The sequence below is a fragment of the Laccaria bicolor genome, genomic scaffold, assembly GCF_000143565.1.
Source record: "Laccaria bicolor S238N-H82 LACBIscaffold_2 genomic scaffold, whole genome shotgun sequence".
Taxonomy (NCBI): Eukaryota; Fungi; Basidiomycota; class Agaricomycetes; order Agaricales; family Hydnangiaceae; genus Laccaria; species Laccaria bicolor.
The window spans coordinates 696835-724439 of record NW_001889873.1 but is presented as its reverse complement, the minus strand read 5'-3'; the positions used below and the strand labels follow the sequence as shown (position 1 = coordinate 724439).

Below are 27605 nucleotides of genomic sequence, written 5' to 3'. Positions count from 1 at the left end.
CATGCCGATGTGGCCCCCTGGAAATGGTGTTAACAAAGGAAAGGGGGAGGGGAGGGTGCTACTTACCTCCATCTTGTGGATGGTAATGATGGCTTGCGTTGTCACCATTGGGACAATGTGGCACGTCATCATCTCCATGCACCATTGACAGTCAGGTGCTCATTCAGTGGCTGGGAGTGGTGATGTGGCGTTGCCATGTCATTGGGGAATTGTCGCTGTCTGTGAGTGGGGGGTCATTGCTATCTCTGGGTGTTGGTTGTCATGCTCATCCCGGTTGTCATCATGCTCGTCCCTGGTCATTGTTGCCATCATGCTTGTGGCAGTTGTGCTGGTCATTGTCGTGCTTGTGTTCGTGGTTGTCATGCTGGTGCTGGTGGTTGTCATGGTCATGCAAGCTCGTTGTCATGCTGGTAGTTGTGGTGGTCATGCTGGTGGCCGTTGTGGCCGCCGTCGCATTGTCTGTCTTTGTTATGTGTGCTGATGGTGGTGGTGTGTTGGTTGTTGTCCATCATTGTGGGTTGGTCATTGTCCATCTTGGCTGTGCGATGGGGGGTTGTCTGATGGATGGTGGTTGAGGACTGGTAGCTACCACTTACATCATGTACTCCTGAGCTGTACCATAGGAATTCCTGCTTAGCTGCCATGAATGAAATAAAATGAATTTTCAAGGTCTTTATTGTCCCCCACAGATTCCTGCAGGATTCCTCAGGATTCCTGAGGATTTTTGTGGATCTCAGGACTCTAATTTGGCTGGTGTGCCAGCCCAATTATGAGTCCTGTGGGGGTGTAGTCCTGAGGACTGGAGACAGTCCTGAGGATTTTCAGACAGGACTAGTCCCAGGATTGATCCAAATGATAATTAACATAACTGATGAGCATGTGATTGATTTCAGGGTCCAGGGTAGACTTCCAAATATAGAAATGGGCACTTTTAAGTGAAAAGTAGTAATAAAAATAGTCATTACTGATGACAATGTCAGGTGCTATTTTCAGAATCCAAAGCACATCTCCAAATATAGAAGGTAAGGCTATCAGAGTAACTGTTGCTGACAACATTGGTGTGCTGTTGTCAGGGTCCAGTGTGCATTTTCAAACATAGAAGATTTGACTGTACAAAATGAAAAAGCATTAAAATATGAGAATAATCAGAATTGTAGTCAAAGTCTGTAGCTCTATCACTAAACTTTGTAATCTAAGTCCAACTTTTGTAGTTTTTTGTAGTCTATTAGTAAACTTTGTAGTCTGAGTCTGACTTTTGTAGTCTGTCAGTGTCAGTTTCCCTTTGAGGACATGCACCTTCCTTTTTTGGTCATTTTTCCCATGATACAATAATTGTAGCCCTTTCTTTTAGCTTTCTAAATATACTGAAATCATGTTATTTGGTTTTGTTTTCATGGAGAAAAACACAAAAAAAAAAAAAAAAAAAAAAAAAAACACAACACTTTTATAATTCCTTTACCTCATATCTTCACAACAGGAGCACTTCAGAACATAATTCAAACAGATTTGGGAAGCTACAGTACAGGGCTACAACTTTGGTTTTAACCATTTTTGGTAATTGGTCTTGTGACCAACATCCCCTTCCATGGACCCTGACACATATCATCTTTATCTTGTTTTCTTTTCACTTTTTAGTCAAACTATACAAGATTTCCTTTTTGGGATGGACCCTGAATTACACTCTAAAGGATTGCTGGGAACTTGACAAAATGTCAACTCCAACTCAAAATTACCAAAATTATAGTGTAGTCCTGCAGAAATCCTCAGGAATCCCCAGGAATTCCCAGGAATCCTCTCAGTCCTGCAGGACTCTGTGAGGTACTGAGAAGTACTGGAATTTTCATTCATTCATGGCACCTGTTTCATTCTTGATAATTTATTCTGTTTCATTCATTCCTGGCGACTGTTTCATTTTTTTATTTCATTCCACCATGGCAACTGTTTCATTCTTTGCTTCATTCATTCCTGGCAACTGTTTCATTTTTTTTATTTCATTCCACCATGGCAACTGTTTCATTCTTTGCTTCATTCTTACTAGGGCAGTCATTCATTTTTATTTCATTCTTCTCAGGTGCCTATTTCATTGTTAGAGCTGGGAAAATGATTATGTAATTGATGCAAAATATTTCAGTGCCTTAATTGGCAACAGCATGCCTATCTTGTTATGTATTTGAGCCTCAAATCCAAAAGTACCCCCATATGACCCCCCATGCCACTGCAGTAGGGCACAACACACATCAGGCATAATTGTATATCATTTCCTTATTTAGGTGTGTATTAAAACATTGAAATTGTTACCTGAAAGAATGAAACAAAGATGAAATAACTGCCTGAAAAGAATGAAATGAAAATTCTACAGCAATGAATGAAAAAAAAAAAAATGAAACAGTTGCCAGGAATGAATGAAATGAAACAAAGAATGAAACAGTTGCCACAGTGGAATGAAATAAAAAATAAAACATTCACCAGGAATGAATGAAACAAAATAAATTTCATTCTTGTCAGTAGAAATGAAGAAAAAATCGAAATGAAATGAAATGAAACAAAAAATATTTCATTGTCCATGGCAATGAATGAGAATGACTTGGAATGAAAATTTATTTCATTTCATTCATGGCAACTTCTGTGGTACATGCCAGGTTTTACATGATGTAAATGGCAGCTAGTAGTGAGGGTGAGCACCCTGTACAATGCTCCCTCCTCCACAGGATATGAGAGCCCTTCCTCTGGGTTAACAAGGGTCTACCTAGGACTTCTAGGCAACCCTAGGAGGTGAGCGCGACCTCAATAGTCATGTTCTCTCCAATCACTCTATTCATCGACACTACACTACAACAAGTTACTATGGTACTATGAGACTTCACACACACGAAGTCTCTACATGCACTGAGGTATTACAGTGTCCAATGTTCTCTTTAGGAGCAGATACATGGTGCAGAGAGGAGAGCACGGCATCAAGGTTGATGGCTTGTCCTCATATGATGTTATCCCACTCAGAACTGGGGAAACTGAGAGGTGCAGTCCTGGAGTTTTGAATCCACTGTTTGATTGCTTTGTAATCTCTGGCAAACAAGGTGAGGAGCCTTCACAATTCCTTGCAATCTTTGTTTCCAGTGCGCCATTCCTCTTCTTCTCAAGAGAACCAGGGCATCTCAGACTCGAAAACCCTTTGTTTTTTGTTTGATTGTGCATCACCATGGTCCAAGTGGTTGTCATCAATGTCATCGCAGGGATTGATAAACTCCCCTGCTGAAGGCCTTTTTCCTCTCTGAGATTTGTGACTGATTTGTGATATGAGTTCATCAATATCCATGTTGCATCATTCATCTCCGAGGTTTGTGGGTCTGTCCCAAGGTTTGCTGGTTGACTGCAACCCCTGCTAGACATGTTCTCCTCACTTAATTACTGAAGCAGCAAGGGCTTCAATTTCACCAAGGGTGCCCAAATAAGATTCGAATGCTGTATCTTTAATTTCATCAGATTTAGATTTGTTAGAGTCTAGGACAGCGATAATTTTCAATAAGGCTTTGAGTTTCGAGATCTCCTTGCATCTGAAGTCTTCAACAATGTTGTCCATGAGGTTGATAGACTCTTGTTCAAGGTTGGACTTGTCATTGATCAGGTCAGCTCCCCCACTTGGATCATCTGGCTCAGCCAAGGTCAATTGACAGTTGGGGTCATTCATTCCAACAGCAATAGATTCTGACTGTTGGCCTTCAATCAGTGGAGTAATTTCAGTATCTCTGACTGGCTGCAAGGGTTGTTCTCCCCCACATTCCCCTCCATTCAAGCCAGTAGTGTCAGATGATTTGTTGGTTGGTTGTGCAGACACGAAGTAGATTGCATGTCCCTCACTTAGTATTTGAAAGTCTGGTTAGGTTAGGTTATTGGGTGCCCAGGGGCTCTAACTGAGACTGGGACTGGTTAGGGTTCATTCCCAGACCCAAAATAACCTAACTGGACTGAAGATAACTGACCAAAACCAGTTAGTTGCAGTTACTAACCAGTTAGGACCAAAAAAATATATAATCGATTAAAATGGCATATATTTCTCATATCCCTTGCAGTAAACATTATTGCCATGCATCGTAGCTTTAAAACAAGCCCAAGAACGATACGGTTGGTGAAGAATTGACAATGTTATGATAATATTCTAGAAAATCTACTATTTTGGCTGATATTTTCAATAACCCAGTCAAATTTTAAGTGTTTTTCATGTTCTTAGGTGTGTTTTGAAGGGGTATATCAGGGTCAGTTATAACCAGTTATAACCAGTTTTTTAACAGTTAGTTAACTGCATATTAACTGGTTATTTTACTTTTGAAATGGACTAACCTTAACTGCAGTCAGGTTAATTTTGCAGTTAGGTCCGGTCCAGTCTCAGTTATTTTCCAGTTAACTAACCTAACTTCCAAACACTACCCTCACTCATAGGAGATAAATTTAGGTATGATGATACACAGTATTGTATTGACAAAAAATGCAGAGAGTAGTTCAACTATCAAATGCAGTGAGCTATTGCAATGATAGCCCTAGAAAAGAAAAAAAATTCGTACCTAGCTGAGGGAGTGAGGTATTGAAATGAGAGCCCTATAGAAAGGGGGAGTTTCATCTCACTCCTCAGCTGGTAGAACAAATCTAAATATAAGTCAAGATCCAAGCATGGATTATGAAGCACGTATCCAAGTGTGGATACTGGGATGAATGCCTGCAGGCAAGAGAGCTGCAGCTCTGGGTATGGTGTCAGTAGACACGGGGATTTGGTGTGCATGTGTAACTCAGGCTTTGGCCAGCTCTATTGGACTTGAGTAAACATTGTTTAAACTCAAATTTCGTGTTTGCTTCTGTTGCCCTCAGGGTTTTTTTGTCACATCTGAGGGATCTTGAGTGAACTGGCCTCCGATCTCACTCTAACCTTTGCCCATGGCACCTCAAGTCTTTGATGAAATGCACACAAACATAATCATCTGGGATGAGGAGAAATGCCTTTCTCCTCGCAAAATCGGTAACCTTATGGGTGACAAAAAAACGTGAGGGTAACAGGTACAACAGAAGCAAACACAAAATTTAACAATCCACAACTGCAAACAGCTGTGAAAGACACAATTCTATTCCATTCAGGAGCCTGGGTGACACCCTCCTTTCTATGCTTTTGCCAAGCTTTTGCAGAGGTGGCCTCAGGGCGGAGTTCCCATGGCTGTGGGTAGTAGCAGCTGCTACCAAAATAATTCCGAGAATGGAAACATTAGCAGCTGCTATGATTTCTGTATTCAGATGCTGCCATGTATGGTATATAGTTCCCATGCCCCTGTCTTGTCCTGTACTTTGAATTTTCAACATTTTTAACATCTTCCCCTCCCACAATTGTGTGCAGCATCATTTCCTGTGATAATCAAAAATATCATTTATCAACTGTAATTTCAGCTTGGGGAACATCTAAAGTAACTGCACACATGTAATCTGGCAGAGACTAGATCTCAATGCAAAGGAGTTAAAGCTCTCAAATTCAAACCCTGAGCTTCACAAACATATTGCAATAAACTCTACCAGTGGCCCAGCCCTCATCATCAGGAAAGCAAATAATTACCAGCCATTACACTGATCAAAACCAAGCAATGCTCTATAATATGCCTTTTCCACCTGAAAATATTTGAGTTGCAGGACCAAGTGTATTGCCTGGTGAGAATAATAACTCAGGGTAGACACACATGCTGGATACCCAACAGAAAAATAAAAAATCTACACAGGATTAATAACACCTGATCCACTTGCCAAAATCAAAATTTTGAAAGCAATCATGTGCCTTCAGATGAGATCTTTTTTTTATGGTATACCAGAGATGTTACATTTCTCTAGAGTGTAATGTGTTACAAGTGTACTAATATCATCTTTAAAAATGAGTGGGAAATTTGAGCTAAAGTGTCACAGATATAAAACTATTACAATCCACAGATAAATTGTATATATCCATTTAAGTTCTTTGAAATCAAACCAGATGAAGGTCAACCTATTGAGAAATTTTAATTTCAAAATTTATCTCTGAATCCTCTGTGACAGTCCATAGTATAAAACATGCAGCAAGGAAATGTTGGAAGTGTGAAAAAAAAGGATGTGGAGGTTGAATTAACAAGGATCAGTGCACAAATTCCTGTGGTTCATGTGGTTCAAAACAATATGAAGGAAAGGATAGCAGACACCCCTTTTATTCTTGTGAATTTCTTTTGAGGGTTGAGAATGCTACCAAATCTATGTACATACTTTGATTCTTTGCCATCAGAAGTATCATGAAAAAGTGGTATAACAATTAATGTCATGCTCACATGTTGGTGGCCACTGTAAGTATGTATTTTGTGGTAATTTTCTGGAATTTTTACCAAGAGAAAGGTTACTATAAGTCAGGAAATCCCTCCTTTTTCTCTTTTTCTCTTTCCTTTTTGGGAATTTTTCTCTCTTTCCTTTTATACTCCCACAACCATGATAACCGGGCCGGCTTCAGGCCGTCCCCCTAACATCAAATCACCGTATTTGGGCACCCTATGAGATCATTGACGGCCGGATCACAGTCGAAAACGATCGTTATCCGATGCTATATAAACCTAAACCTTCTCATGGAACCCTTGTATCAGCGATGGTAAGTGCAAACACAACAATGTTGATGTTACGCTCAAATATAATAGCATCACAATATTGATCTCTCCGACAGCAGACAAAGTCCCGATGATTCAGAAGAAGAATGGATGGTGAGCAATATGTCACTGGTCACTTTTCAAACATATCCGTTAAACCCTTCTTGAAGTTGAGCTTCGAGAGTGATTTTGAGATCCCTCCCCGGAGTCCCGCTGGTTGGATATTACATTCCCGTGGAGCTGTGTCAACACCCGATGACCCTTCCACCAATCACGCCGACGAAGACGACGACGACATTGGCATCCCTCCCGCTGGTTGGATACCTGATACCCTTGATGACCGCGACCTCCCTTATGTCCCTTCTGCAGAAAACGCTTTGGAACCCCTCGTTGATCTACGCACCAGCCCTTATTTTGGCCCGGTCTTCGACCAAGGCACTATTGGAAGCTGTACTGCCAATGCGATTGCTTCTGCTTTCGCCATGGTGCTCAAGAAACACAAACAAGATGGTTCTGATTCCTTCATCCCCTCCAGACTCTTCATTTGGTACAATGAACGCGAGATGTTATCAAGTGACCGGGTCAGGCTAAACAGCGGAGCTCGTTTGCGCGACGGGTTAAAGAGCATCGCGGTCACCGGTGTGTGCTCTGAGGAGGACTGGCCATATGAGCCATGTGGCGTTTACGATAAGAGCACCGGCATCTTCGTTGATGGTGCGCGGGCCGCTACAAAGCCCCCTGCCCCGGCCTACGGGAACGCTCTCAAACGCAAGGCTATTCAGTACATGAGGATTGAGCGCGATCTCAAGCTCCTGCGCGCCTGTCTCGATGAAGGGTACCCGTTTGTGTTTGGATTCAGGCTTCTCGGGCAAACGACCGAGGACACGGACTTGGTGACGATTCTCGGGTCCGAGGGTGAGTTCTCGCCGACCGGCCTTGCGGTCATGGCGGTCGGGTACGATGACTTCAAGTGCCACTTCATAGTTCAACGTTCTTGGGGTGCTACGTGGGGTGACGGTGGATATTTCATGATGCCCTATGACTACCTTCTCCAAGAGCACGACTGCAACAATTTTTGGACTATCCGTATCCCAACCTAACCTTGCAACCCGTAGCGGTAAGTTTTGTTCAGTACCCCTCATCAAATACCGGCGTACATTCTAATGTGCATCACACATCGCCCAAACTTCCTCTATGTACTCCAATGCCCTACGTTCCGGAATCCGGTTTCAAATATGCTCAGTCACTTTCATTATCAATCACTCGGCGTAAATGTCGTTCCTCTCTTTTCGTTGTCAGTTGTAGTGGATTTGATGCATATGGTTACATATCACTCATAGTGCGGGGCGGGCTAGCAACGATAATTGCTGGATGTCAGAACTTTGGAAAACTTCAGGAGGAGCTGACTTGAATAGTTTTCGGTAGTTCTCCTATTACAGCCATGTGCGGAACATAGGGCGCGGCATGAATTTTTTTTTCGCCAAATAAACAAAGGGATTTATGTAGTTGTAAAGTATTGTCTATGTAGCACGCTCAAAAGTCATCCATTCAGCTTGAAAAGAAAACCATTCGATGCAAATTTTGAATCTGCATCTGAGGGTATAAAAATTTCCTCTGCGAGGAGAGAATGAATGTGTAATTATGTACATGACAAAACTGCAAGAACGACATTGACGTGGCAGCCTCCAGCCTCAATTCTCGTCCGCCCTGTCTGCCCGTTGACCTTTATATACATTCGTCAAGCTGCCGCCCCCTTCAATCCACTGAAATCATGTCACAGGTTGCAGGGCATGATTGGGACAGGCCACGTCCGGCCTTCCGGAAACATTGATCAAGCAGGACAAAGCACCAATAAACTCACAATAATTCCCCCTCCTCCGGAAACTTGACCTGAAGGTCTGAGCTGCCCAAAAGACGCAACGGGCGGAGGGGGAACGTTGAGTTGTGGATGCTGTGTATCGAACGTCGCAGATGATCGTTTCCGACAATACAGTGGTTATTTCTTGCGGTCGATGGAACATGGGCACATCGACGTGCGCAGATTTGAAATCGGCGTCGAATGGATCTAATTTCAAGCTGAATGGATGACTTTTGAGCGTGCTACATAGACAATACTTTACAACTACATAAATCCCTTTGTTTATTTGGCGAAAAAAAAAAATCATGCCGCGCCCTATGTTCCGCACATGGCTGTAATCTCAGTAGTTTTCTGAACGTGATAGGTAAGGTAGACGACAACCATATCCTTCCAACGTCACGTGCACAGCGTGACATTTCCATTTTAAGCCTCAATTACACAGATAATGTCCTAGAATATTTTGAACACGAATCGCAGCTAATCGGAAACCATAGAACTGAGCCGAATGCAGATTTCATGGAGCACAAAAAAAATTAAAGCGGTAAAACGAAATTTGAGGAAAAAGAAACAAAAATACTTCACGACGCGTCAATTTGAAGGCACACGCGCAAATCCTCTTCATTAGGCCAGAACCATGCCTAAGCAAAGCAATTACCTCCAGTCCAGAGCATAGAACTTACATAGAGGTGATAAAACAACAAAAAGCTAAAACTGCAAAGGAGAATGAGGGGATTGGGTGTTCAATTACTCAAGGACGCGCCTTAACTAACAAATATCAGAGAACAACAACCCCCGCAAGATATGAATCCTTTAGGAATTCATTATAGTCAATTTTGGATCGAAACTTTGATGCGACGAAGGCTTTTGACGGTCAATCTGAGCTTCAGGAACCTACCATAGTATTTTTGTATCTCCTCCCCCAATTTTCATTCTCCTACTTTATAAATTTGTATATATCTTTAGAGCACTAATTCTAATAGTTCTATGGTCGTCGATTATCCCTAAATTTATGCACAGAATTGTTATGGCCTTTTCTTCGACTTTTCTCATTTCTGTTTGCCAAAAAAGGAGTGTTATGTCACGTCACAGAGGGTTGGTTGTGTATGGTTGTCGTCTACCTTAGCTACATCTGTTGCTCTGCATTCAGAGCTCCGTAACCAAGTCTAATCGTGCATTTACATACACTATCACCACATATTTTTGACTGAACCTCGTATCTCAACTCGACCACTTTAAAAACTCGCTTCGCTCGTCGACCCCTGTGGATCACTAGCACTACTGGTCTGATCAACCGGCTACTCCTACGGTCCACGAACACCACTTGTTTTCCATGGCTCACTACAATCTTCGTACTCGTCCGTCCGCTGTCGCAGCTACTGGTCCAGTCACGGACACTACTGGTCTGGTTACGGACATTATTGGTACGCCAGTGGACCCATCCCAACTCACTAACGTCTCCATGACTAGCCTTTCCCCACTTTCCCCGGCTAGTCCTGGCCATACTTACCGTCATTCAGGCTGCATGTTTTGAGACGGAACCCTCCGATGTCCGTCTCGTCGGCTCGGGGGAGACTAATTTAGAGTCTGGGGATGATGTCAATATTAATGTCAGTGAGGCGACGAACATTATCTTATCTTCCAGTATAACGTCCTCTCTGACCATACATTCGCCAACTTCAAAAAATGTAGTATCGTATATGTACAAATGATCAACCAACCGCAAACGAGGCGGCTCTGAAGGTGCTACAATTCCATCAAGGATATAATGCTTCCAATACATTTACAATTGCTTGCTCTTCTCCTGCCATTCTCGAACAATCAAACAGCACCAGCTTGAACAACACCTCGACCTCTCGCCCGCGAGGGCAGCACCGTACCTCTCACAATCCCGCGTCCTCTGGGCACGTTGCCTCTGCCAGAAACATTCTGCAAATGGGGCGTAAAGGGAACTTGCACTCCCGCCCTTCCCCTGCCCCCAGCCCAACCTAAGCCTCTACCACCCACACCCACACCTCGTGCACCAGCACCCCCTCGTCCAGGTACGGGCTCACCTCCACCTCCACCTCTTCCAGGACCGTAATGACCACCCCGTGCTGGGCCAAATCCGCCTTTCTTACCCCCTCTTCCAAAGCGCACTGACGATGGTACCAGTGTTAGCGCGTTGAGTGAATCCGTGAGCCCGTCGACCAGAGGCGTGTCCGCTGATTGGGGAGAGGAGGACGGCGGGGATACGCTGGGGAGGTGGGAAGCGGTGCCTCGTGTTCCCATGCGCGGAGTAGCGTCTGGGTCAAGATCGGTAGACATTGGCCTTTCCGCGCTATTATCATGATCATCTTGTCCGTCTGACTCTTGTTCGTCGTCCTCATCATCTTCATCTTCGTTTTCATCTTCGTCACTGTCGTGCTCGTCTGTCTCCATTCGGTGCGTGTCCATATCAACATCTGGTGCAGTCGGCACAGCCGTACTCTCTCCTGATTTCCCTCTGGGTTTCCACTCCTTCCGAATCATACTAACACCTTCACCCCATTTCTTGAGGAGACCACCTACACCTTTGTTGGTGACAGCAAAAAAGTATTCTTTTGGGTAAGAATGGGCCTGAATTAGATGAAGACGACGAGCTTTGGGCGTAAGGAAAAGGCGCGGGCACGCAGCAAGGTGGCAAGCGAACTATCGAGGTGAAGATAGCATGAGTATTTATTTTGGGTAGAAAGAGAGAGACTCACAATCTTCTCCCCACGCTCCTTCCGTACTGCCGCTAGTGGATCGTGACATTCTGTCTGGTGCTGAACGTGATACAGCAGATCCAAAATAGAGCATAAAATGTAAAAAGGCAAAAAAAAAAAAAAGAGACATTGAGCGAACACAATGAATAGAATATTGAGGCAGATTACACACCAGCTCAAGCAAGCGCGCATCGGGAAACACGCATCCACAACCTGCAAGTTCACACACATGGGCATGGTATTTGGCATAATGAGATTCTAGCTCTTTGGTATTAGCGATGTGTGTTGGGCGGTGGTTGCACGTCGGTGGTAGGGAGCATAAAAGAGGGCGCTGTGTTGACGAACTGTGTGGCGAGAGTTGAGAATCGACGATTATGCGCGATGCCTTGGAAGTGTGGTGGTTCGGTGAGGACGGAGATGACGACGAGGAAGATGAAAGGGAGGATGTTCGGTGTCGTTTGAACGTGGAGGTCGACATGGAGGACTCTCCAGTGCGTGGAGGAGGTTCAAGTGGTCGACACGCGTCGGATTGGTTTGGATAGACGGTGGTTGCCAAACAAAGACTTGCGTCTCACCTTCATCATCTCCGGAAACATACCCAAAGGATGTCGTCTAAATGGGACCAACCAGCGCCAGCCGCTGCTGCTTCTACGACCGAAGAGCAACCACCTTCAACGTCGGCGCCAATCGTGAACGGCAAAACTGCCGCAGAAGCTGCTGCAGCCGCAGCTGCCATCGCCGCCAAAATTGCAGCTCAATTCGCTGATGGTGCCTTGGGTGGCTTGAACGAAGCTTATTCAAAGGATATCGATATAAACGACGTTAGGAATCGATATATGTTGACTAGAGGATCCACGCAAACAGAGGTGAGGACAATTCTTTCCAAAGTTACCTGACGACTGATCAATATATCAGATCCACGAAGAAACTGGGGCTTCGGTGAGCACCAAAGGAGTATGGTATCCTGATCGTAGTAAGGCGACAGAGAAAGATCCACCTCTCTATCTACATGTCGCCGCTGCCACCCCCGAGATACTCCAGAAAGCATTGGACAAGATTGACGAGCTGATGTCTATAGACCTTGGGTCGTTGGTAGAGGATAAGAAGTCATTGATGAAGGTGAGAACCTTTTCTTGTCTCTTTCTCTTAGGCTCCTGCGACTAATCTTGTATAACCTTGAAGCGTAAATGGCCCGAAGAGAAACTACCAGTCGGCCTAGAGACAATTCGAAACTTCAATGTCCGAGCCAAGGTCGTAGGGCCTCAAGGATCATTCGTGACCTATCACTTTTTTTGAACGCGATTCGAATCGGAGAATTGGTTTGTGAGACTAACTACCATTGTTTCGCTCATGTTGTTTTAGGCATACGCACCGCCTCCAGGAAGCGCACCACCTCCACCACCGCCGGGCGAGCAACCCCCACCACCCCCTGGCGGGATGCCACCACAACCGGTAGGCGGTCCTCCCCCACCTGGGACTGATCAATCCAGTCATGATGCTATCGCTATGTATTGGTGAGTTCGAATGTCACTCTGTCAATTGGGAATGTGCTGATTACTTGTAATTCAGGGCTGCTTATGGGTACGACGTGAATTCCCCACAGTTTAAGGAATGGGCTGCGCAGCAGCAGCAACAGTATGGCCAGTATTATGCGGCGTCAGGATCCTCTGCAGGATCTGCTGCACCTGCTCAGCCTGGTCCTGACGGGGCAGCGGAGAATCAGCAACCACCCCCTCCACCTCCGTAGGCTTAGTGTAGTAAGGACCTCATAGTTATTAAATATTTTAGATATGCTCTTTGTTACATACATGTGTTGAATTTTTCCTTTCTTCGTGAGTTTCACACCATGCTCGTGGTCCATTTGATTCAAAAATAGGATTGCTTTACTTCAAACCATACTTGTCCCAATACTGTTGCATACTCTCCAACTCCCCTTTCATACCGTTCTTCTCCAGCCACACCATCAAGTCTCGCATCTTTAAGATGGAGAAAACCCTTCCCTCTCCAATGAGACCCTCAAGTTCTTGTACAGTGCTACTGACCCCATCCTGACCAACTTCCTCTCTGTCCAACGCCTGAACCACGCCCACCACTTCTCCACCGTGCTGCTCGACCGTCTCGATGGCTGCGCGTACAGCTTTTCCAGAGGTCATCACATCATCTAGGATGACGACTTTCTTCCCTTTTACCGAAACACCAACCATCTTTCCCCCCTCGCCGTGATCCTTGGCTTCTTTCCTGTCATATGCGAATCCCACGGAGATGTTGTGTTGTGTGTAGAGTGCGAGTGCGGTGGTAGATGCGAATGGGATGCCTTTGTATGCTGGTCCGAAGAGGACGTCGAAAGGTGGGATGGATTTGGATGAAAGGGCGTTGGAGATGGTGGTGGCGTAGGCTGTTGAGAGGGTGGCGAGGATTGGTCCTGTTGATAAAAGCCCTGCGTTGAAGAAGTATGGCGAGATACTGGAGGGATAACGGTGTGATCATGAATTCATTGGCCGGTGCGTCGAGCTGTGAACGCGTTGACGCACCGCCCGGATTTGAGGGTAAACGACCCAAATTTTAGAGCTTCTACGGACATGGCATGTTCAATGAGGTCAGATTGGTAGCTGGAGATGGAGGATGAGGTAGCCATGATAGCGAAGATCAAAAGATCTTCACAATAAAATTTATCTTATCTTTTAGCTCGGTACCTTTCCCCAGCTTTGATGTCTTGGCATCCACCCCTTCTACCAATCCACCAGCCTCCCCCCTGGTGTGCTCATCGTCGAGTACGACAGCAGGCTGCAGCCATACATCCTCCCGCGATACCCTAACTATCTCTTAAATTATGATGCTCCGCTTCCTCACGTTCTTCGTCCTATTCATCAGCCTGTCTCTCTCCGCGTTCTCATCACCTGCACCTCTCGTTGATTACTCGCTCACTCTTGAACGTCGAACCCAGCCGTACTTCCCTGACACCCCAGCTTCATGTCCTATCTGTGCAAAGGTGATGATTTCCTCACAGCCCTTTACCCAGAAACCCCTGATCGGACTCGTTATCTTTTCTTGGAGGAGCCTTCTATCCTCTCTATCGCATTCAATCAACAGCTAACGTTTGATCATTACTTCAGGATTACCCTAGTATCCAGTCATGCGCTGAGGCAGCTCCAGTTCTCGCCAATTTCTCAATGGTAAGTTATGGCTATTTTTAACTTTACCACCATCCTCGCCCAACATACAACCTAGGTCATCTTCAACCCTGGTGCTTTCATCAGCGTTATCAAGTGCGCCTGTCTCGACACTTTCCAAGCCGTCTTCCCACAATGTGTTGATTGGTGCGTTTTCCTCCACCCGTCGAAATAATACGATTTCCTAAATATTCTTTTTGGATGGTTCAAGCTTTGTAAAGACTGGCCAGGACGACGTTATTATCAGTCCTGATCTCCCAGCTGTTGTCAGCGGCGTGAGGAAGATCTGTGCGATTGAGAGTACACTCCTCGGCAATGTAACGGCGACCAATAACGCAAGTGCGCACGCCACCTCCACGTCGACGTCCTCGTCGACAGCTCGGTTTCTCGAGAGGAGGGATAGCGTGACGTTAGGAAGGACAGTGGCCATCATTGGCGTCGCATTCTTCATGGGATGCCTGGGCTTGTAAGAAGGACGCATTTATCCCTATCTTTTGAAAACACTTACGACCAACTACGATATTTTACGACCTTACGATGACTTTTAACGATACTTACTTACCACTGTGTAAACTGCCAATCTCTGACTGATATTCAACAAATTGATGAGTTATGAGTGATTCTGACATCTTTCCTAAATAGAACCCATGTGCATCTGCGCTCCACGTTTTTCATCGGTATCATCCACCACAGACTCTCCTGTCTTCATAATCCTGGATCCGCACAGCTTTAGCCTCCTTTGTGAACCAGACCTGGACACCGGAGTGCAACAAGCGTGCCATTCGATATCTCGGGGGCGACAAGCGCACACTTCCTAGTTTCCACCTTTCCTTATTTCACAACGGCGCAGGATGAACACCGTAACTCGCCTAGTGCACTCCATGAGAACGACGGGACCTCCGCCCGCTAACAACTCGCCTGCGCTACAAACGATTCGGATCCCACTCGGACCTGGCTCAACACCTGCCGTACCTGATAGTGCCTGGTGCTCCGACAGCTTCATGCTCGGCGCAGGAATGGTTCTCATACAGGAAAACACGCACAAGATCGTCGTTGTCTACGACTCGCGCCACAAGAAGTGGTTCTTCCCGAGGGGTAGGAAAGATGTAGGGGAAAGTGTCGAACAGGCGGCGTTGAGAGAGGCTTACGAGGAGGTATGTGATCTACCAAGGTTTCGAGTGGTATCTCTCGCTCAATGTTGGAAATTCAGTCAGGCTACGAGCCATATCTTTTCCCTCATTTTGGTCCTTGTCATGCCCCTCTACCGCCTACGATGGATCCGCGTTCTCGTGGTCCTTGGTATGAACCCATCTTCATAACCCTCGGCTTTTGGCGTCCTGGAAGTCGAAAACGTCTGAACCACGGTGGCGAATATTTGACCACCTGGTATCTAGGTGGGATCGAAGAGGATGCGGTAGGCCTTGTCGCATCTGTTGGTTATGATTGCTAAATTAGTGAGTAGGTGGGAGAGCTGGACACCGGAATGCCAGACGAAAAAGACTATGAGAGCCATTTGTTGGATTATTAGGCCGCCTTGACAAAGGTGTACGGTCAAGAAGTGCCTTGAAAGATATAGTACCGGGACAGCATGCAAACATATATGGAGCTTGACGCACAGGAGAGACAAAGAGAACAACTCGCCAGCGTTGAAGTTGGTTGAGCACGCCCCGACTCCGAAGTTGGCAAGGACCTGTCTCTTCTTTGCCGTTCCACATGCCGTCGAGCTCACAGTAGCGTTCAGGTCAGTGTTTACTTTCTACTCTAAAAGTCCGGCGATCTTTAACGGGCCGTCAATTTCAGTGCCACTTCTCTGGGTCAGTGTGTTGCTCTACTACTGAGGACAATACCCTGGATCCGGATGCAAGATATGTAACATAGTAACTAGAACTTTTTGTTGTATTTTTTTTTCATGTACTAAGTAATTGTAAGCGGATGTTTCGACTTACCATCTGTCGCGAGCGGCTGGTTGCGTTTATATGCCTCCCTATCCCAGTTCCTTATGTTCAAAACTTTCACTCTTTCCCCAGGTCAACGCCGCGCATAGTGATCCCCATAGTACTTCACCCGCACCTTGATTGTTCGACGTGACTGTACTAGGGTTCGCGATGAGGGCGAGGATGACGAGTAGACACTCCAGAAGCCGAAAAGTGAAAGAATACACGAAACATGAGGGAAACACAGTGCTCTGCCAAGTGGAACAGCAGAGAGACTTGGTGAATGCACGCTCGACTTATCCTCCACTTGTCTTGTTGTTTGACGCTTTTCAATTCCTTCTACTACTCAGAAACAAATCGAGGGTATTCAGCGGCTGAGGTGACTAACAGCGCAACGCCGTCTACAGCCATTTCATAGCAAAAGCCTGAGGATCGCTCCCCCATAATGCCATCCGATGGTAGCCACAACCTTCCCCGTGGTTGGCAAAATGATTCTATGGAGATCGCAGGAGGGGTTACGGTTAGGCTCAATGTTCCACAATGTAAGGTTCTTACCTCACCTTCATCCCTCAATTTCGATAATACCTTCACGCCATGTTGGATCGAGCTGCCTACACCAGTGACTAGTCGTATCGCAAATCTCCACGATGAATCCGTCGTTGATGAGTGGCTGAAGCTTCTCGGTTAACCTTTTCATATATTTTTGCATTCCAGATGGATATAATGTGAGCTTCTCGATTCGGATTCCACAATCAACAGATCTTCTTGAAATGATGATGTCGGCAAGCACATCTATCTGAAAATCCAAATTAATACTCATAGAGAGAACTCTCAGGTTCGGTAGAAGTGAATATCCATATGGAAGGCGCAGCCTCAGCGGCGAGTGAACTGCTTCAGATACATCAACAGAATCGTCAAGATCCAGCTCAACGACATGTGTGGCAGCTTCAAAGATACAAACAAAGGGCCAACTTCCATTAAGAGAAAGCCTCTCAAGCGGAGCAACTTGTTGATAAAGTCGACTGCGTGTGGTGGCTGTCCAGAACATACTATCGTCCAAGTCACCCCCATCAGAACTGATGAAGCTGTCATTTGAAAGCCTCAGAGTCTTAAGTGCTGGAAAGTCGAAATGACCGAGAATGCTGGGATTTATTGGGTCATTGAACGCAAATGTCAGATCGGTGAGATGATGGAATGTTGCACGTTCGGCGGTCGATGGAGTTGGCACGAAGTCCTCGAAGACGTCAAATAAACCATGCTGAAGTGCTGGGCACATGGGAAATAGCTGCAGCCACAAATGGGATTCGAGGAGGTTGACGAGGATGAGATGAGTCAATTGACTCCACGGAAGAACAAGCTGCAGCGGGGTGCCTCCTATGAATGAAATGTTGTCCATGCGCAGTCGCTGAAGGCGGGGAGCAAAAGAGAACAGAGGGGTTTCCAAGTCACTGTGGACCTCGATATTGCCCCGAATAATGGCAGACTCTAATTGAAGAAATTGAAGGGTAGACCACGATCTGTCAGGATGAGTAAGCTGCGTTTGTGTTGGCTGTGATGCGGATAATTGAAGGTCCGTGGGGCTCGAACAGATGAAGTTATTTAAATCGACATCAAGGTGGCAAAATCGAGAGGCAAATGGAGCAACACAGGCGGTGAACATGTTCATCACGTTATAATCATCAGAAGTGAATTTCAAAGACAACGGAAGCTGGTTCGAGCGGGAAAACCAGCTATACAGCAACTGGGGCAACTCGTTCAGCACTTCCAGTTTGATACTCTCTGTGCAGACGAGAGCTGCGGTCCACAACCTGGGTAATTCGCTAGCAATCTTTTGCCATCTTTTGCAGACACAACATAAAGATATCGGGGGTTCCGTCGATCTGCTGATTAATGGTGGATGGTCGCTGTAAGAAATACAAAGGATGAATATCTCCGCGAGGATTTCAACCGGGAGTCGTTCAATAGGAGGTACGACGCTAAGCGAGGGATGAACTTCAACAGTGGAGAGAGGCTTGCAAGAAAGTGCGTCGAATGATCGGACATGTTTTGTGGACATGGTTGCTTTGTAGCAGGGGCTGGAAGCATTAAAATGTATCATGTTTTGGCAATCATAACGAACGTCGATTTTTACTCACATCCCTACTCAAGAGCAAGTTAGGATCGTAAGGGAGAGGTTGGACACATCGAAAGCGACCACACAAGCCATAACAGTCTCAAGTTTTTTACTACCAGTTTGCTCAGACGACTTCACCAAATGGCGAAACGCGATTCAAAACCAACGGAAAGAGTTATCAAGAAGGCGAAAATCGACACTACATCAAAGGTTCCAAAGCACAGAGTAAAGGACTCATCTCGCGCACACAAATCAACTGCCTACAGCCAATCGTTACCCAAGTCCACCGACAAAGGCAAAGCGAAAGCAATTGACACTTCTGCTACGTCGAAACCGAAACCGATCAAAAATCATGTTCGCGAAGAGGAGGAATATCCATTACCCTCCACCTTCAAAGTTATTGCCGGCTCATACGAGAAGCTTCTCTACGGGTTGGATGGCAGCGTCACCACTAGCGAGGACGACGAATCGAAACTGGAATTCCACCTGAAACCAATTTTTATATTCCCCGCACATGTGTCCTGCATTAAAGCCGTGGCTGCGTCGCCACAAGGAGGGAAATGGCTCGCGTCAGGGAGTGCCGACGAGATTGTAAAAGTTTGGGATTTGAGACGGAGGAAAGAAATTGGGGGGCTGATGCATCACGAAGGTTTGTCCTCATCCCTTTTTTTTTTTTTGGAATATTCTTCGCTCACCGATTTTTTGAAGGTTCCATAACGCACCTTTCTTTCCCTTCAAGATCCCATCTTCTGTCCGCTTCCGAGGATGGAACATTATGCCTGTTCCGAGCTAGAGATTGGGCTGTTTTGCGTACGCTGAAGGGACACAAAGGTCGCGTTAATTCTGTGGCCGTACACCCTTCAGGTAAAGTTGCTCTAAGTGTAGGAAAAGACCGAGCTTTGCGGATGTGGGACCTTATGCGCGGTAAAGGTTGTGCGAGTACTAAACTTGGGAAGGGTGAGTTGCGCTATTTGTCGCTCCGAATCCCGCATCTCAGCATCTTTTTTTTTATTACTCAGAGGGAGAGATTGTTCGGTGGTCGGTTGACGGTTCATTGTTTGCCGTTCAATCAGGCTCAACGATTGACGTATATTCTACGGTATGTTGACAGTTTGCATCCGCACAACCCCATCGTAAAGAATTTATTTAGGATATGGATCTCTTACACACAATCAAACACCCCTCCCGACTACACGACCTTAAGTTCTGCAAACGAATAAGCGGCGACGGCGAGGTCCTTCTGGCAGGGGCCGAGGACAAAAAACTAACAGTTTACGAAATATCAAAAGACAACCCTCCCAAAATTATTGCAGAGATGGTCGGACATACAAATCGGTAGGTTCCCATCCCAACAACTCTAACGTACCTACTTAACCTCTCGGAAGCGTGAAAGCCCTTCAAACGCTAGACATCGCCCTTCCGCCTTCGTCAGGCCGAACATCGACGACGATTATTTGTACGGTATCCTCGGATGGCAAGATTCACATATATGACTTGGCTCACGTTCCAAGTCATGCCGATAAATTGGTTGAGATTGCACCAGTTGCCGAGTACGACTCCAAGGGCACTCGCCTGACATGTGTGACTGTGGGCGATGGTGAGGTATTAGGTGTAGATGGTCAGGTGAACGGGAAACGGAAGAGGGAAGATGACGAGGAGGCTGAGGGCGGTGCTGAGAGTGACGAGGAAGGCGGGTTTGGATCAGGATGGGAAGATGAAGGAGAGGAAGTCGACGGAGAGGAGGAAGTCGAAGATGAGGAGGATGCGGAGGTCGAGGAGGAGGAAGAGAGCGAAGGGTAAAATTGCGATGTGCTTTACAAATGGAACATTGAAAAAAAGTACATGATTACATGAAGTCTATGGCTCTCTTTCGACCCCTGGGCACATGTTCTTGTGAGGTATTATTCCCATCGGAGGGTGGTAGTGAGGGAACCGATGACGATAACGGAGGAACCTGCAGCTCTTTCACTACCTCTGGAGCCGGTTTCTCGACCCACATCCCTTCATCCTCATTTTCATCCTCTCTTTTCTCCTTCTCCTTCCTCTTCTTTTTCTTTGGTCGGTCTTTGTCTTTGGGCGGTTTCTGCGGAACGATCGCAGGTCCACTCTCATCCATCTCGAACGATACCAAGACACCTTTTTTCTCTTTCTTCTTCTTTTCCTTCTTCTCCTTTGACCTCTCGTCTCTCTCCTTCCCCGATTTGCCCTCCCGCGGGATGAAAGTCGGCTTGAACGTGCTCATATCCACCGGACCGTCGTCTGTCACGGGTAACGTCGTGGACGCGACGCTCCCCTCCCCGTTCGTGTTTGGCAGAGCTGTGGTTGGCTCAGGGACCACGGCGCCTGTCTCTTTTTCGTCAGCCCCCTTCTCGTTCTCCTTTCCCTTCACCTCATCTTCATCGTCACTATCCTCGCTATCGCTAGCAAAAATGGCTTTGAAAATATCCATTGCAGGCCGCTGATATGTCAGTGTATCCTGCCCCTGAGTCTCATCCTCCCCAAGTCCAATGTTCTCCAACTTCCGCGGACCTCTATCTTGCTGAGCGGGCACAGTTTCATCTTTTGCGGACCCAGATGCCTGTGTGTTGGAGGATTGTGCAAACGTAGCCGATGAAGAACTGGAACCCGCCTTCGGAGGTTCTGTCGCCTCCACATCTGGTGGAGGGTTAGGATCCTTCACGCCGAATCGTTTGCAAAGCAACCTGGCAGGCTGCCACGAAACGACCTCCCTCGTGAGTGGCCCGTACATTCCCATCTTCGCTGCATGCGCCTTCGGACTTATCTTCTCCTCCGCCTCCCTTGCCATTTGTGCTTCCTGCTGCTCCTTCTCCGCCAACTCCTCTTGTGAAGGTGTATGCAAGCCTTCCTGAACTTTTGGTCCGTGCTCTATGATGGCAGCACTAGTGAATCGGCCTGCCATTGCACCAGAGATGGGCTTGAAGAGCAGGGCGGCTTTGGCGTAGTCTTCGAGTTCTTTGTTGAACTGGTCAATAGGCTGCCCCGAGGCGGGCTTCATTTGCGGAGCAGATGAATCTTGCTGAACTTGGGAAAGGAGGTATGCAGTATAGCGAGCTTGTTTGGTGGGGTCAGAAGTGAATGGTTGGAAGCCACGTAAGGCGGCTTGGGCAACATGTGGTTCGGTGCGAGGTATCGTTATTGTCGTGGAAGTCGTGGAAGAAGAAGCACCTGGTGTTGAGGCTGATACTGAAGGTTGTGCCTTCCCTGTAGCCGCAATATTTTTCAATCGTTCTCGGTCCTTCTCTGACAAGTATTCGAAAACGGAACGAGTAGCTTTTGACTGTGCTTCCCCAAGCATAGAACCTCGCTGTTTCGCGTATAAGTAATTACTGCGAGAGAGAGCGTCAGGGAAATGATTTACCTGATCTGCAGTGATACCGGACCTCCTCCATTTTTCGTGTGGGAGGGGTCCATTTTGAGATGGTAGTTTAGGTTGCTCCACGTTTTCCTTGTTCACATTCGCATCAGCACTCCAGACACGTTGTGGATTTGGAGTCCAGCCTTGAGGAATATCAGGTAATGGGAACCTATCAAATCAAATGGAATTGCACATCAGAATAGTAGTTAACGAGAAGCCGAGAGCTGACCATTTATCCTCAACAACAGGTTCATTTAAAAGAGCAAATCCTGGTAACACAGGCCGTCCATCCCGAAACGTTTGGGCTGAGGAAGATGACCTCTTGAAAACATGAGGATGCACGGAGCTAGAATAATTTTAAAGGCGTACATTATCATTGCTTTTGGACTTGTCAGCCTTCTTTCCCAGAGTAACGGTGTTACCATCTTCGCCATCGATGTGATCATACGCGTGACGATTTCGGGTGGCATTGATCCCGTCGTATACGTCTAAATCATCCTCGTCGGCGTCATTCAAAGCCCCAAGTCCAAACCCGGCTGTAAAATTATATAAGAGTGTTGAGCCAAAAAAAGCGAGACACATACACGCTAATTGAGGACCCTTGCTTGTGTTTGCACTGGCGCCTAAGCTCTCGTTCAATCCCATCCCAGGCGTATACCCAATACCATGCGAATTGTCTTTGCGCTCAACCAAAATAAGTGGCGTATCTCGGGGCGCGTAAGTGTGTTTGTTGGCTTCCTCGTCATCATCCGGAATGTCGAGAATGTCGGTCGAGCCTCTGGACCCTCTCGTTGCTTTGATTGCTTGCATGTCCTGCAACTTTCGCTGACGAAGTGAGACTCGGGGACCAATTCCTTGACCCAATCGCCAGCCCATCCTCATTAATATCCGTGCACCAGCTGAGTCCTTTGGGGCAGGTAAAAGGGAGGCTTGCAAAGCACTGGTTATGGGACTGATAGGGAGTATGAGAAAATCAAAAAGAAAATGCCTCAGGGTGTCACGGACTCATCGTCAACACCCTCCATCTTCGTTCCACCAGAGAGGTCCATTTCCTCGGTAGTATCAACAAGGTTTCGGCTGTCTTTGATATCCTGCAAGTCTTCTTCGTCCATGAAATCTTCTGGTCGAGCCGCCTTCTTTTTTGCTCTTTCCGTTCGCGAAGAGACAAAGGTAGCCGGTGCCCATCCTGGCGTAAACGATGTGACCTCTAATTAGATGATCAGTTAAAACGGGGACTCACCTTCCTTCGATCCGACTGTGTTGAAATAACCAGCTGAGAATCCACCTGTAAAGGCACCATGCAGACGTCTTCGACCTTTCTCATCTCGGACCTGTAATAATCAAAACTTCAACGGTGGTTCGCAGCCCAGCCATCCAGTTACTGACATCTTGCTTCCAAAGAGGAACGAATTCGCCCGTGTCCTTGGACTTCTCGAGGGGAGGCAAAGGAGTTCCTATCTATTTACAAGGTCAGGAGATGGCAAACATCAGGACTTGGACTTGGAAAGCGCACAAGGCAAAAGTTCTCGTTTGCTTGTCGGCTTGTGGTGTCGATCCCCAACTCTCCGAGCTTGCGCTTCAATCGACTGGTCATTTTATGTTTTCATATAATAGGGCAGATAACTGAGGTGTCCTTTATTGTGTGAAGGGGAAGAGAAAGAGAACAGATATAAATGGCCTGGTGGACTTCGCGGTGCGGAAATACTGCTTGTCTCTGTTTGTTCCCGCTGTTCAAACTAATTTATTCCAATCAAATCCAGTTTACTCTTTGACTAGGTCAAGTTTCTGAGTCCTTCACCTGTTACTTGTCCAAGCGCCAATTCTATAACACTTTCTCTCATATTCCAGCCTCGTGTGCCTCTTCAAACTGGCTGTCGTAAGGTGCACACCTGACTGACAACTTCAATCAAGCGAGACAGCGGCTGAACCAAACCTTCTATTCGTCGAATGATCATCAAAACAGGATCGTTAGGAGCTCCCGTTCAATCTGGCCAAGGGACGATCAACTTGTGGCAGCAAAGAACCACATGAATACTCTCTGATAAGCTCCATGGACCCACCCTCAGAGGCAACTTGATGCGATATTTTTGGAGTCGGGGGCCGGGCTGTAAGAAAGGCGAATCTCCGAGTCCAAAACCCTCATATTGCTGCGGTGGACGACCTTAGACAACATGGGCGCGATCCGTCTCAGGCGCAACTTGAATAGCCCCCATTGGAGCAAGTCGAGATTCGTTTAGGCGTTCAATCTGTGGGTTGGGTGGTTTGTATATTCAGCCAGGAATACTGATATTTGACGTGTCTTTGATCCATCTCAAGTCTCCAGCTCTTTTGAGGATAGGCAACAAATGACCGTGTGGAGCCCGATGAGCTGTTTATCCACCTCTGATACGCGACGTTTGCGTTTAGACTCATGGGAAATTGCCAGATCCGTCCAGTTGTTCTATCGGAGCACACGACCGCCTCCCATACTCCCATGCTCAGGGTTCGACACGTTTACGCTTGGACGAAGGCGTAAAGCATTGAGCGCCTACGCACCATACAGCTGTTGGAATCAGCTGCGGCCTACTAGAGCGTTCTCAGGCGAGAAGCACGGAACCTCGACACAGCAGTTCGGGGGAAGGGCGACCGTCGAAGCTTGGGCCCTACGGATAATCTTATCTGAGGCTTCAAGATGCTCCATACGGGCACCTGGATCTATTTTTAAACCTGACAGACTCCATTCACAGCCATCTTAACACCTAGAAGCTAGTTTCCACCTGAATGCATCAACTGAGAAGCGCTGGGATGGATACCAGCCTCTTTTATCCGGGAGTTCACACTGTCAACCCTTTGTCTTCTTTCCATCTCTTTCTACTATGTCTGATACGGAGAAGAAACTTCAAAGCGACGAGCCGGACCAAGGTTCACTGGAGAAGGGACAAATTGAAGAATTTGTCGTTCAGCCCCACCCCCAGTACGCCGCTCCACACTGCTGATACCACATCCTCCTGATACGGACGGGGTAGGTATCATTTCGATGTACATGACCTCGATCGCGTACAACGACGACTCAAGCAACGCCATGTCCAGATGTATGTCGTTATCTATCCTTCACTAGATATCTGTTGAAAGGACTCTCAATTGACTAGGATCGCTGTAAGCCATGGTTGCCCAAGTGTTAATCAAATCATTGCTAACACTTTGCGTTCGTGCATAGATTGCTGGGACCATTGGAACGGGTCTTTTTCTCGGTTCAGGGCATGCTTTAGGTGGTGCTGGTCCTTTGGGGGCGTTGATTGCGTATGCTCTCGTCGGCACTGTGGCATACGCGTGAGTTGGACCCTCCTCCAACACTTGCATATACCTGAGCTATGGTTAGGTCACTTTGCGCTGTTGGTGAAATGACCACCTGGGCTCCGATCTCAGGTACCTTCCCCCATTTTGGTGCGTGTATTATCAGCATTGCTAGCAAGCTGTGAACTGACGAGAATCAGCTGCAAGATGGGTAGACCCCGCTCTTGGATTCGCTGTCGGTTGGGTAAGTTTGCGATTTTTTGCTACTGGGAGTTACAGATGCTGAAGGTTACGTGAATCATGATCAGAATTATTTCTACACCAATGCGTCGGTCTTCAACGTTAACTGCCTATGTTTGAGCCTGACCTTTGGATAGTATCTCTACACCTGTCGAAATCACCGCAGCCGTTATCTTGATAACATTCTGGGACAGCAATGCAAGTGCGAATCGCAACGGTGGCGTATCTCCGCTGACAGTTTATATTTAGACCCACCATGCTGCCATTTACACAGCTGTGAGAAAATCGCGACATCCTATCCTACTAATGTTCTAACAAGCATGTAGGTTCTTTGTGTCTTGGTCTGTGCTATCAATATCTTTGGTGTCAGGTAAGAGGCACGTTCATCTTTTTACGTCTTTGCACTGACAATGACAAAGGTGGTTCGGAGAATGTAAGTGTACTTCTCAGCTTTTCGAGAATTCAACTAATCAGGAACATTGCGAAATCAAGCGGAATTCTTCTTCTCTATCATCAAAAGTACGTCATTTTATTTCTGACATAAATTCCTGTTTGGACAAATGCCATTGCGACATAGTTTTGTTGATCATTGGGTTGCTCATCGCTGGACTGGTTATCGACCTTGGAGGAGGTCCTTCAGGAGACCGTATTGGATTTAGGGTATGTGGCAACAACCACATCACGCTATAATATCTGAAGAGTGTTTTGCAAACACAGTACTGGAAACACCCTGGAGCTGTTGCTGGCGCGGGACTCGTCAAGAATGTCAACACCGATAGATTCCTCGGGATCCTATCCGTGCTCGTCCAGGCAGCCTTCTCCTTCCAGGGAATGGAGTTGGTCGCGATGTGAGTTTCTTGGCTCGACCTTTGTAACAAGTCAGGCTAACACATGGCACTCCCACAGCGCTGCATCTGAGACCGAAAGCCCCCGTCGGAATATTACCAAAGCAGTTCACCGTGTCTTCTATCGCATCGTCATCTTCTACGTGAGTAAATGCGTACTTCTTTACATCCTCGCCTAATCCTTGGTAGATTTTGGGTGTTCTTATGATCGGAATGTTGGTAGCGTACAACGACCCTGCGCTGCTTAAAAGTATGTTGCTTGCTTTGTTGGTACGCTTTTGCTGAGCGCATCCCGTGGCGCATAGGTACTGGCACTGCTGCACAGTCTCCTTTCGTGATTGCCATGAAGCGTGCTGGAGTGAGAGGTAATTCATTTAGCATTTCTTCAACAATGCATGCTGGACTAACAAAAAACCTTCAGTTCTCCCTCATATTGTTAATGGCGCTATTTTCTCGAGTGCTTTCTCTGCTGGAAACAGTTTCTTGTTCTGTTCGTCCCGTATCCTCTACGGCCTTGCCCTCCGTGGGCAGGCACCCCGCTTCTTGACCTACTGCACAAAGGGGGGTCTTCCTTTATTTGCCGTTCTCGTCGCCGTGAGTGTCCTGGCACCCAAGTACCATTAAATTTTCTTATCTTCGACCAGAGCGCCTTTTCGTTCCTCGCTTTCATGAACGTATCATCAGGAGCAGAAACCGTATTTAAGTAAGCTTCCGAACTCACTCCAACAATGTATGAATGCGAAACTAATGGCAGCCTTATAGTTGGTTTGTCAACCTCTCGACCACTGGAGGCTTCTCTAGCTGGTTCTCGATGAATCTGACCTACATTTTCTTCTGTATGTTTCCTTTCGACCAGTTCGTTGAACCCAAACTGACTAGCTTGCCAGATCGAGGCATGAAAGCCCAAGGATTCGATCTCACGAAAAACGCCTATAACAACAGATGGCAACCTTATGTTGCATACTGGGGTTGTGGATGGACGATGTTCTTCATCCTGATTAACGGCTTTGCTGTTTTCTTTGGGAAATTTGATGTTTCTGGATTCTTCGTTGCTTGTGAGTCCTGTAACTTACAATGCTCCTCGACTTGCTCATACCAAAGCGACCAGATGTCAACATTCCAATCTTCTTAATTTTGTATTTTGGATACAAGATTGTGAAGAAGACCAAGATCTGGAAGCCATCGGAAATGGACTTTGTCACCGTACGACTTTCCCTTTTCTTTCGGACCTTCGTTAGTCACACCTTCCTCTCTAGGGCATTCCTAGTATGGAAGAGACCGAGACCCCTGAGATTCCACCCAAGAATATTTGGGAGCGCATTGCTGGAATTCTTTTCTAGAGAACTATGCATCTGCCTATTTTGCCCTCTTTACTCGGTTGTATTACACACATCGTGTTTTAACACGCTATGTGACATAATGATAATCTCGGGAGTCCATTGAAAAC

The 27605-nt window shown here is 46.5% G+C and overlaps 9 protein-coding genes across 9 annotated transcripts; 5 read left to right on the top strand and 4 right to left on the bottom strand.

Annotated features, from left to right (window-relative positions):
- Positions 1 to 6628: 6628 nt before the first annotated feature.
- Positions 6629 to 7726, top strand: LACBIDRAFT_321638 (uncharacterized protein; the record flags this gene model as incomplete). The annotated part of the gene is made up of 3 exons (XM_001875043.1): positions 6629 to 6631; positions 6678 to 6740; positions 6797 to 7726. The coding sequence occupies 3 exons, from the start codon at positions 6629 to 6631 to the stop codon at positions 7724 to 7726; spliced, it is 996 nt and encodes a 331-aa protein (XP_001875078.1).
- A 2576-nt stretch (positions 7727 to 10302) lies between these two features.
- On the bottom strand, positions 10303 to 11685 carry LACBIDRAFT_305186 (uncharacterized protein; the record flags this gene model as incomplete). Its single annotated transcript, XM_001874470.1, has 3 exons — positions 10303 to 11151; positions 11208 to 11267; positions 11380 to 11685. The coding sequence occupies 3 exons, from the start codon at positions 11683 to 11685 to the stop codon at positions 10303 to 10305; spliced, it is 1215 nt and encodes a 404-aa protein (XP_001874505.1).
- A 115-nt stretch (positions 11686 to 11800) lies between these two features.
- LACBIDRAFT_305185 (uncharacterized protein) lies at positions 11801 to 13040 on the top strand. The gene is made up of 4 exons (XM_001875042.1): positions 11801 to 12073; positions 12123 to 12326; positions 12390 to 12721; positions 12777 to 13040. The coding sequence occupies exons 1-3, from the start codon at positions 11813 to 11815 to the stop codon at positions 12501 to 12503; spliced, it is 579 nt and encodes a 192-aa protein (XP_001875077.1). The 5' UTR covers positions 11801 to 11812; the 3' UTR covers positions 12504 to 12721; positions 12777 to 13040.
- Positions 13041 to 13090: 50 nt separating this feature from the next.
- Positions 13091 to 13842, bottom strand: LACBIDRAFT_244510 (uncharacterized protein; the record flags this gene model as incomplete). Its single annotated transcript, XM_001874469.1, has 2 exons — positions 13091 to 13670; positions 13739 to 13842. The coding sequence occupies 2 exons, from the start codon at positions 13840 to 13842 to the stop codon at positions 13091 to 13093; spliced, it is 684 nt and encodes a 227-aa protein (XP_001874504.1).
- A 179-nt stretch (positions 13843 to 14021) lies between these two features.
- On the top strand, positions 14022 to 14967 carry LACBIDRAFT_305182 (uncharacterized protein). Its single transcript, XM_001875041.1, has 4 exons — positions 14022 to 14196; positions 14321 to 14380; positions 14436 to 14524; positions 14589 to 14967. The coding sequence occupies exons 1-4, from the start codon at positions 14038 to 14040 to the stop codon at positions 14845 to 14847; spliced, it is 567 nt and encodes a 188-aa protein (XP_001875076.1). The 5' UTR covers positions 14022 to 14037; the 3' UTR covers positions 14848 to 14967.
- Positions 14968 to 15366: 399 nt separating this feature from the next.
- Positions 15367 to 15612, top strand: LACBIDRAFT_169027 (uncharacterized protein; the record flags this gene model as incomplete). The annotated part of the gene is made up of 1 exon (XM_001875040.1): positions 15367 to 15612. A coding segment is annotated over one exon (246 nt), but the record flags the coding sequence as incomplete, so codon positions are not given.
- A 1261-nt stretch (positions 15613 to 16873) lies between these two features.
- On the bottom strand, positions 16874 to 18367 carry LACBIDRAFT_321633 (uncharacterized protein; the record flags this gene model as incomplete). Its single annotated transcript, XM_001874468.1, has 1 exon — positions 16874 to 18367. The coding sequence occupies one exon, from the start codon at positions 18365 to 18367 to the stop codon at positions 16874 to 16876; it is 1494 nt and encodes a 497-aa protein (XP_001874503.1).
- Positions 18368 to 20270: 1903 nt separating this feature from the next.
- On the bottom strand, positions 20271 to 23394 carry LACBIDRAFT_319287 (uncharacterized protein; the record flags this gene model as incomplete). Its single annotated transcript, XM_001874467.1, has 10 exons — positions 20271 to 20301; positions 20422 to 20717; positions 20814 to 21969; positions 22030 to 22121; positions 22170 to 22336; positions 22385 to 22740; positions 22806 to 22986; positions 23041 to 23131; positions 23187 to 23258; positions 23287 to 23394. 10 exons carry the CDS (start codon positions 23392 to 23394, stop codon positions 20271 to 20273), a joined length of 2550 nt encoding a protein of 849 aa, XP_001874502.1.
- Positions 23395 to 24655: 1261 nt separating this feature from the next.
- On the top strand, positions 24656 to 27585 carry LACBIDRAFT_188015 (general APC amino acid permease; the record flags this gene model as incomplete). The annotated part of the gene is made up of 22 exons (XM_001875039.1): positions 24656 to 24753; positions 24806 to 24878; positions 24997 to 25109; positions 25159 to 25223; positions 25274 to 25317; positions 25382 to 25401; positions 25451 to 25535; positions 25563 to 25589; positions 25640 to 25683; positions 25733 to 25746; positions 25806 to 25832; positions 25891 to 25973; positions 26031 to 26161; positions 26220 to 26301; positions 26348 to 26408; positions 26464 to 26523; positions 26580 to 26752; positions 26803 to 26861; positions 26921 to 26994; positions 27046 to 27213; positions 27267 to 27361; positions 27415 to 27585. The coding sequence occupies 22 exons, from the start codon at positions 24656 to 24658 to the stop codon at positions 27496 to 27498; spliced, it is 1680 nt and encodes a 559-aa protein (XP_001875074.1). The 3' UTR covers positions 27499 to 27585.
- Between the last annotated feature and the right edge of the window lie 20 nt (positions 27586 to 27605).

Coding starts and splice junctions, on each gene's coding strand:
- LACBIDRAFT_305185 (XM_001875042.1), top strand. CDS start 11,813: ATGTCGTCTAAATGGGACCAACCAGCGCCAGCCGCTGCTGCTTCTACG. Junction 12,074..12,122: donor GAGGATCCACGCAAACAGAG/GTGAGGACAATT, acceptor TCAATATATCAG/ATCCACGAAGAAACTGGGGC. Junction 12,327..12,389: donor ATAAGAAGTCATTGATGAAG/GTGAGAACCTTT, acceptor ATAACCTTGAAG/CGTAAATGGCCCGAAGAGAA.
- LACBIDRAFT_305182 (XM_001875041.1), top strand. CDS start 14,038: ATGATGCTCCGCTTCCTCACGTTCTTCGTCCTATTCATCAGCCTGTCT. Junction 14,197..14,320: donor CATGTCCTATCTGTGCAAAG/GTGATGATTTCC, acceptor TCATTACTTCAG/GATTACCCTAGTATCCAGTC. Junction 14,381..14,435: donor TTCTCGCCAATTTCTCAATG/GTAAGTTATGGC, acceptor CATACAACCTAG/GTCATCTTCAACCCTGGTGC.